The 10,145-nt window shown below is 31.0% G+C and overlaps 1 protein-coding gene across 1 annotated transcript; it reads left to right on the top strand.

The window, feature by feature from the left end:
• Positions 1–177: 177 nt before the first annotated feature.
• On the top strand, positions 178–891 carry LOC125589809 (LRR receptor-like serine/threonine-protein kinase GSO2). Its single transcript, XM_048762330.1, has 2 exons — positions 178–518; positions 597–891. The coding sequence occupies exons 1-2, from the start codon at positions 224–226 to the stop codon at positions 716–718; spliced, it is 417 nt and encodes a 138-aa protein (XP_048618287.1). The 5' UTR covers positions 178–223; the 3' UTR covers positions 719–891.
• Positions 892–10,145: the final 9,254 nt, after the last annotated feature.

The raw sequence follows: 10,145 nt of genomic DNA, 5'->3' as shown, positions 1-10,145 counted from the left end.
TTCATGATTGGATCAGGAGGGTCAGGAAAAGTTTACAAAGCGGATTTGAAAAACGGTGGAGACGTTGCTGTGAAGAAGATTCTCTGGAAAGATGATTTGATGTCAAACAAGAGCTTCAACATAGAAGTGAAAGAGCTTGAACGATCAGACACAGACATTTGGTTAAGCTGAGGGTTACTGCACTAGCAAAGCAGAAGGCTTGAACCTGTTGATTTATGAGTACATGGCGAACGGAAGCGTCTGGGACTGGCTTCACGAGAAGAAGAAGCAGGTTCTTGATTGGGAAACAAGATTGAAAATTGCACTTGGGTTGGCTCAAGGAGTGGAGTATCTTCATTTTGATTGTGCTCCTCCTATAGTTCACCGCGATATCAAAACCAGCAATGTGCTTCTTGACTCCAACATGGAGGCGCCATTGGGAGATTTTGGACTCGCAAAGATCTTAACTGAAGAGTGTAATGACACCAACACAGAATCACATAGTTTGTTTGCTGGCTCTTATGGCTACACTGCACCAGGGTTATATCTTGAGTTTCTTGATTTGGTTTTCCACTGTTAAAGCTAATGTTCTTTTGTTTTGTTTTGTTTTGTTTCAGAGTATGCTTACTCGTTGAAGGCCACTGAGAAGAGCGATGTGTACAGTATGGGGATAGTGTTGATGGAGATTGTGACTGGTAAAAGCCAACAGATGAAGTGTTTGATGAAGAGACCAATATAGTAAGATGGGTAGAGACGTGTCTTGAGATGCCACCTGGTTCTAGAGCGAGGGAGAATCTAATTGATTCAGAGCTTAAACCGCTTTTGCCTTGCGAAGAAGAAGCAGCTTATCAGGTTCTTGAAATAGCGATTCAGTGCACAAAAACTTATCCTCCGGAGAGACCAACTTCAAGACAAGCTGCGACCGTCTTCTCAATGCCTTCAACAACAGAGCTGCTAATTATGGGGAGATGCAAACTGGTTCGGAGAAATGATTTTCCACAAGACATATTATGTATTTTGTGCTAATAGAATAATGAAATTGAGCATGTAGTGCTTTCTTATGTGATTCTTGAGGGTTTGGTTACATTAGTAGTTTCCTAACCATCAAAATTGTTCTTGCAAATCAAGAAACTGTCAGTAGAAATCCGGAAACAAAATTATACATAAAAATCGTTGTATTTTCAAACTTTGCTTTAGGGGACTTAAAATGATATTGGATACTTGGGTCTGGATGGATAGAGTGACAAAGCGTTAGCAATATGTTAGCAAATATGTTTCAGAAGTTATATGTTCTTATTAATGTAACTATTATAAATGAATAAGTTTCAAAAAGTAGTATAACTGATTAATAGATTAGTAAATGATTAATATATAAAATACATTATTTATATGTATATTTATTTATTTATATATATATAGGATAATTCTCTTAAATAATTTTTTTTGTCACAAAAAGAATCCATACAGAAGAAAATGACCAAAAGATGTTTCATTAAAAAAGGCAAAAAACTTTTTTACTATTACTTTATAGATATATAAATAATAAAAATAGAAAAACAAAAAATATAATTAAAAATAAAAATAATTTTGAATTATATGGTTTCAAATTCGAACTTTTTATAATTTTTTCAATTTTTTTTCAAATTTTTTTTTTCAAATTTTTCTTTTGAAATTCTAAAATGCTTTTGAAACTATCTTTACAATTTTTATTTTTTAATTTTAATATTATTTTTTATTTTCTAAAAATTTTATACCCACCACCAAATCCCCTTAACTCTAAATTCAATATCTAGAGTTAGTTACTTAGCTCGAAAGGTATAAAAATACATTTACTCTTCAATAAAAACTTCTTTTGATCATTTTTTTTCTTGTATGCTCTTTTGTGAAATAAACTAAAAATAACTATCCTAGAGAATCCTCTTAAATAAATTTATCAATGTATTTAATTTATTTTATATATTCTAAAAGTGAAATGCTTTATTAAAACTAGCTTTTCTATTATTTCATTTATATCTAACTTAATTACCCTAACCTAAAATTAAAAAATTAAATAACTAATCTATTTTTTAAATAATGAATTCCGTTTATATTAAAAATAAATTTGAATAACTAATCATTTATATTATATTTTTCAAATAAAAAAATAATTATATATGCCTACTTAATCATTATATGCCTACTAATCATATAACTAATCATTTATATATATTTATATATCTATAAATTAAATGCTTTATTTAAACTAACTTCTCTATTATTTTTTCATTATATCTAACTTAATTATTATTAATATATACCCTAACCTAAATTAAATAATTAAATAACTAATCTATTTTTTTAAATAATGAATTCCGTTATATTAACAATAAATTTAAATAACTAATCATTTATATAAATTTATCAATATAAAAAATAATTATATATGCCTGCTAATTCATATATATACAACTACTTTAATCCAAATGCAAGAAACAAATTCTTCAAAACCTTCACCAAATACATAACAATATAATTCTTATAGGTACACTACTAAAAATTAGATATATATATGTATATACATATTTGATAAAATAAATATTAATAAGTAGCTACTATTAATATTTAATGATATGATGAAACATGTTATTATTGATCTTCTTATGAATATAGTTTTACGGGTTATTCTAACAAACATGTAAAATATTTATCAAATATAAACTAACTGAACAAAAAATACGACACGCTCTAAGTTAGGCTTGGGCGTTTAGGTACCCTTTGGGATACATATTGAATATTTTGAATTTTGGTTCAAATATATATCACACCTATGTCTCATTCGGGTAAATTTGTGTGTACTGATCGGTTTCAGATATAACACATCTATTTTGGTTCTCAATTTGTATCACATAATAAACCCCATAAAAATAACCCTATATTGTTTGGATTAGGGTTATATTGGTCCGTTCGGATATATTTGAAGTCAAATTCAAAATTTAAAAGCAAAACATAAGAAATAAATAATTATTATATAGAATTGGATTAAGGTATTTACTTATAATTTAATACTTATTTTTATCATTTCAAAATAAATTTAGAATGAATATTTGAAGTATGTATTTATGTTTCAAATATTTAGATTTGTGATTTATTTGGACATTTTGATTATTTTTTTGGATTATTTGGGTTCTTCAGTTTTTAGGTTACTTGTTCGGGTTTGGCTAATAACACTTCGGGTTTGGATATGATTGTTACCACCCTACAAGATCCATTATTGTATTTCTTACATTTCGGAACGGTTACTGATCAGATTTTTTGGTTTGGGTTCCGTTCGGGACTTCGGGTTAAGAATTTTATGCACATGCCTACTTAAAATAAAGAGGAATGTGATTATATAAAATTTTCATCCAAAGATTATTCTGTGCTTTGAATCGCGTATCAAAATCTAGTTAGATAAAACAAGATACAATGTTTCTGTAAGATCATTACCAATCGCTTTAGTAAGAAACAAATGCAACTTTAGCTAATATTGTAAACTAGATGGATGGCCGCACATATGTGCGGACATGAGTATGTATTATATAATTGTTAATTATATAGAGCTAGGTGTTTTACTATGCTATGCGCGGAAAAAATTAAATTATATTTAGATATATTATTTCTTAGCTTTTTTTTGAAATTTTGATTTAACTAAACATAAAAATTATGAATAAAATATTGATTTTTTATTTTAAATATGTATTTTAATATATATATATATATATATATATCTAAAATTATAATTTCGGCTAGATTTTGTATATACTTCTTTTATTTAAAATAAATTTAGACAAAAAGTTAAAATAAATTAAATAAAATCGCATAAGATTAAAAGCAAATTTTGTTAGAAATAATATTTTATATAATATAAAAAAAAACTAAATAGTATTTCAAAAATATTTAGATATTAAAAGGAAATGATGGTATTAGATTAGAAATTTATAATTTTTAAAAATTGCATACATTTTGAAGAAATTATTTAGTAATAAAAATTCTATAATTATCGAAAAGAGAATTAAATAATATTTCGAAATTTGGTAAATATTATTTTATTTCTTTTTATATTATTTTAATATATATTTGATATATTTGATTAATGATGATTTATAAGTTATTAACTTATTTCAAAAAGCTTACCAAAATTATAAATCAACATTGAATGGAAATGTCTATGTCACAATTGGCTTTTGGCTTTGTCATTTTTCTAATGAAAATAAATATGGTGATGACATATTAGAAAACTTTAAAAAATCTCTTCTCAAATAATTTTAGGGGATATGATTTATGTAAAAATATGATAATAATAATTGTCTATTATATATTGATGATGTTAATACATCATGTATATGCAGACATTATTATACGAATAATTCTCTAGAATTGTCCTGAAAAAGTTTTTGTCACAAATATAACCTCCAAAGATAAAATGACCAAAATGTTTTATTCAAAAGGTAAATATATACTTATATCCCTAGAGTTAACTAATATAGACTTATGGTTTAGATTTAATGGTGGGGTTTTGGGAGTGATCTTTAAAATTAAAAAATATTAAAAATGAAAATAAAAGTTTGAAAAATAGTTTCAAAACATTTTCGAATTTCAAAGGAAAATTTGAAAAAATAAGAAATATTTTCGAATTTTTTTAATAAAAAGATCGAATTTGAAAACAAAATTTGACACTATAAAAAACATTTACTTTTTATTTATTTATATTTATATATATTGGGTATAAAAGCTTTGCCTATTTAATGAAACATTTTAGTCATTCTAATCTTTGGGGGCTCTTTTTGTGACAAAACTTAAAAATGACAAAACTTAAAAATGGTTTATTTGAGAGAATTGACCTTATTATAATTCCAAGATTTTATTAATACTATTAAAATGAGCTAAAATAGTATATAAGTGATTATGCATGTCAAACATAGTTTATATACTTTTGTATGTCAGTTTTATGCATGAAGATACAAAGTATTAGTACATAATACTAAATGATGTACAAACATTAGTGATATTCCAACATTAAGTTAAATGTTTCAAAATATGTATGTTTATGTGTTATACAGTTATAATGCGATATAATATATAGATTTATAGGAATAAGCCAATAACAATTGCATATTATATATTATTAGTTTCTGAATTATCATATATTATTTATTTTAATATCTGCCGACTAAAATTGAAAAAAATAATTCATCACATTATTTTGATTAAATAAATTCAAAATATCTTTCACCTACATCCATCCTCTCACTCTTACTTATATTCATTTTCTTAATCTTATTCTCATCTTCATACTCGCTTCCACGTTCACCCTCACTCTCATTTTAACCCTTATTATCATTCACGCTCTCACTCTTATAACTTTTTTACATCATCACATCTTCATTTATAGTATCTTTTAATTTAGATATAAATAATTCGCAGTTGCAAAGTCTTCACCAGTTTTGGTCAAATCTTCAAAACTTTCTAGCGTTGTACTGATCAAATGATCTCAAAATCTCTCTAAGCTATATTCACACTTTTGCTTTCATTTATATTCACTCTCTTAATTTCACTTCGCCCTCAACCTCACCTTTAATCTCATTCTCACCTCCCACTCACCCTCACCTTTACTCCCATCCTCACTCACACTCACTCTCACATCTGCCTCACTCTTACCCTTATTCTCACTCTCATTTTATCTCTCTTATAACTTTTTTACATCATCACATTATTTTATTTATAATATGCTTTACGTTAGATAAAATAATTCTCAGTTGTAAAGTCTTCACCAGTTTTGGGCAAATTTTCAATGTTCTCTCGCATTGTATTTGATCAAACGATGTCAATATCTCTTTCACCTACATTCACTTTTTGCTTTCACTTATATTCGCTCACTTTAATCTCACCCTCACCCTCACCCTCACCTCACCCTCACCTCACCCTCACCCTCACTATCATTCTTATTTTCCCTCCCACTCTGATAACTTTTTAACATCATCATAGTTTTTATTTATAATATACTTAGATAAAATAGTTTTCAATTGCACAGTCTTTGCCAGTTTTGGTCAAACTTTCAAAGCTTTCTAACGTTTATATGATTAAATAATATCAAATTCTCTCTCACCTGTACTCACCTTTTCAATTTCACGTATATTTACTCTATCGATTTCACTCTCACCTTTATCCCGTCCCACCCTCTCACTCTCACTCTCACTCTCACTCTCACTCTCACTCTTACCCTCATCCTCATTCTCGCCCTCACTCTCACTCTCATTTTCAACCTCATTCTGACTTTCACTATAATGACCCTGTTTTAGAGTAGTTTTACCTCTAAATTAGGTAAATCGTGGGTTGGCATGGTGGGCATGGATCATATGAAGACGTTTGGCCGAGAAAAAAATTCAGATGGCTCGAGTGAATTGGGTTTTGGTCGAGAAGTCTGAATTGGAGGTCGACGAAGAGCGAGGCGAATTTTCGAAGTTGGAGGAGATGTAAGAAACATGGCTTTGATTATTTAAGGAGGTTAGGAGAATACATTTGGTTAGGATAAAACATGATGGTACAGAGAAAATATAAGTTGGTTGAGCATCTACGTTTGGTGGTCGAGTCGCGAGCGATCTAAGATATTTAAGCGACGAAAGGCGTTTGGAGCACTTCAGCATGGTTTTTTTTAAGACAATAAGTTCAATCTAAAGATTTGGTACACATGAGGACGTAGTAATATATGATTGGTCAGAAGCACAGAGTGTCAAAACGCACGGGGCGACAAGAGAAGCACGAGTTGTTAAAAGAGAAGCATGTAGTGTTAAAGGAAAAGCACAAGGTGTCAAGGAGAAGAACAAGGTGTCGTGCTACATGTTAGGGACATACAGGATATGAAATCCAGAGGGAAACATGTTAAACGTGCAGAATTTAGAGTTGACACCCCAAGCGGTCGCGTGTCGTGACACATGTGTATCTAACTATGCATTTCGACACCTAGGGAGTCATATGTCACATTTATATGGCTGTGTTTTCACTATATAAACCCATAGGCCTTCATTAACACATTCATCACCTCAAACAAGATAAATAATACCCAAAACCTAGCCATTGATCACCCTTTTCAACCAGTTACCCATCACCAGAATCGTGTAGCCGAGAACTCCGCATGTTATTTTCAATCACCCATAGCCTACTCCATTACAAAAACTCACAAAACTCATCCCTGATAGAATATCTTCACCAAACTTCAGAATAAAAATCCATCAATAGCCTACTCAAAACGTTTGTCAAAAACCACCTCAGAAACCTGTCTAGAATTAGCCAATTCTTGATTTGATCACACTAGATGTATCATAGCGAAACAAAGGTCTCATTGTTTGAGAAAGTATTCTTCTGGGAGTTAGAAACAAGTATTCTGAAGAAGGAATCATCAAAAGTGTCATCTTGAGGGGGGAAATCCGAGTTTCCATTCGTCACCAAAAGTCACTCTAAGGGTTTTCTTTCTTTTGAAGATGGTTCAGAGGTTTTCCAGAATTCACTTCACTCCAGGGAGAAGTACTAAGATCTAGCAACAGTAGAGTACCAGGAGTTCTCAAGAAAAAACAGCTTGGAGTTCGGGAAAAAGCTTTTGGTCGAGGATTCGGGTCAAAGCCACAACGAACCAAATACTGTGAGTAACGGCAGTTGATTGTTGTTGAATTGTTTTCATTCAGGTTTCCGTTATTGAGGATCTATGTTGCACCGGGACGGATACGGGGACAGATACGGGTACGGAAGCGGGGACGAGAAACAGCAAAACTAAAAATTTAAAGATACGGGTACGGCATAATATTAATATAAAAAATATATATACATATACTCATAAATTGAAACTAAAATAAATTACTCTATAATCTTAAAAGAAAACAATGTAATATACTATTTTAAGTAATAACAATAGTAAGAAATGATTGTTTACTCATTGATTATTAAAATATGCTTCATCTAGTTCAAAGTTCAAACTAGAAGAATTAGAAAGAAGGTTATAAATTTTTGTTTCTTTTCGTTTTAGTACTTTTTAAAGAAAAAAAGTAATGAATTATCTTAATGTAAGATAATGTTAACGTAAATATGTTCATAAACACACAATCCATTAGTTATTAGACCTTCGGTTACTCTCACCGTCCCCAAGCTGTGCCCGTGCCATTCCCAAGCAGTACCCGTCCCAGAAACGTTTCCGTACCGGAAACGTCGACCTAAATGACATCCCGTGCTTCATAGTTGAGGATCATGGAAGGAGGCCGGAACTGACTTGGTAACAGTTTGGATAGTTTCAGATTGTGATTGAATGCTTGGTTGATTGGATGATTGATTGATTGGTTGCATGCTTAGTTATGGCTTTGCTGAATGCTTATATAACTAGGATGCCTTGGTTGATTGCTTGGTGGTTAGAGTGCATCCATAGATGATTATTGCTATTTTATTATTAATTGTTTAACATAGAATGAATCAACATGAGTTCCAAGAAAACTTTTACGGAGTTTTTCTCTTCTCTCCAATCTAAAACAAAGCTTGGCATCAACAATGGCTACAAGATAGATAATATAGGTTAAAACATGTTGTGGGCTCTTTTGTACATAAGGGAAGGTTTGAGGCCAAACTGCAATTCTTAAAACTTCATTAAAACTTGCCGGGCACTTGGTCAGTATGAGCGTCGTTCATTTCTCAGAGGGCATCGTTCGCTGCTAAGCCACAACCTCGACAGCTTCCTCTCGAGTATCAGACTAACCATTCTTCAGTAAAATAATCATAACTCAATCTAGGATCCTGATTGACCTCAAACAGGTGGAATTCAAAATCTAACTCAAAGCTCTATTTTGTATCAAAATATTAGCTCAATCGCACTGTGGGAAGTCCTCCATCCATTTCTAAAACTTCTGACCTATTTACGCAGTTTTGCATCTCAAAAAGTTCCAAAATCTCCAAAGTTCCCAAAACGTGCCTAAAACTGAAAACGACCTAAAATTAACTCGAAATGCATAAGAAAGACTCTAAATATGGCCTATAACATGGCCTAAAAGTGGTAAATTCTGGGACCTATCAACTCTCCCAGACTTATCATTTTGCTCGTCTTCAAGCAAAATATAGAATAAACCTGTGGAAAAGGTTTGAAAACATAGGGACTCACCAGCTTTTTAAAACACCACCATCACCTCTACAATGTTGCAACCACATCTGAGGGATTTCCATGTACTAAACCCAGCCTAGAAACCTTTCCATACCACATCTCACCTATAGTGTCTCTACTAACCTCATTTCTTAAATAAAAGTGTAGGCTTTACTTTGGTGATGCAAGCTGAAATTACACTAGATCTAACTATCTCTCTCAAATAAGAGATCAATTGCAGTACTTAAGGATCAAATCTACATGGATCGTGGGCACACAATAGACGATATGAATTATGATTAAGATATGCAAGAATATTAAAAGCACTAAATAAAGCGGTAAATATCAGTTGTAAGTTAATATGGAAAATACGCTAGACTTAGAGTTTCAGGAAATTAGAATTATGAGATATAATATATATATATATATATATATATATATATATATGCTAAGAGTCTAGCTCTCACTGCGAGTCTAATCAGATGTCTAAATCATATATTGCAGCTCTCGCGTGTGAAGAAGGAACAAGTGTCGATCGATACTACAGAATGTCGATCGATAATTCTTTATGCAAGCATTAACACTCAGATCGATATGTTCACTAAGTAATTAAACCAGCTCTCGCATGCGCCTAACAACCTAGCTCATCCGAAATAGTTTTAGGAATTGATCCTACTTTCGCAGTTGTCAGTTATCCTAAGTTCAAGATTCTAATTAGGTACTTTAGAATACAAGCAGTTAGATCAATTCTGTGAAGCATCCAATTAAATCACCTTAGCATTTCTATGTTTTAATTAGGGGTGGGCGTTCGGGTATCCATTCGGGTTCGGTTCGGGTTTATTCAGGTTTCGGGTTTTCGGGGTTAAAGATTTTAGCTCCATTCGGGTATTTCTAAATTTCGGTTCGGGTTCGGTTCGGATCTTTGCGGGTTCGGTTCGGGTTCGGATAACCCATTTAAATGATTTTTAAAATTTTAAAATTCAATGTATAGTTTCAATTTCTCAAAATCTGTAAATAAAATACTATATAACATATA

Source organism: Brassica napus, chromosome C7, assembly GCF_020379485.1.
Source record: "Brassica napus cultivar Da-Ae chromosome C7, Da-Ae, whole genome shotgun sequence".
NCBI lineage: Eukaryota > Viridiplantae > Streptophyta > Magnoliopsida > Brassicales > Brassicaceae > Brassica > Brassica napus.
The sequence above is the reverse complement of the archived record's forward strand: the minus strand, read 5'-3'. Positions and strand labels throughout refer to the sequence as shown.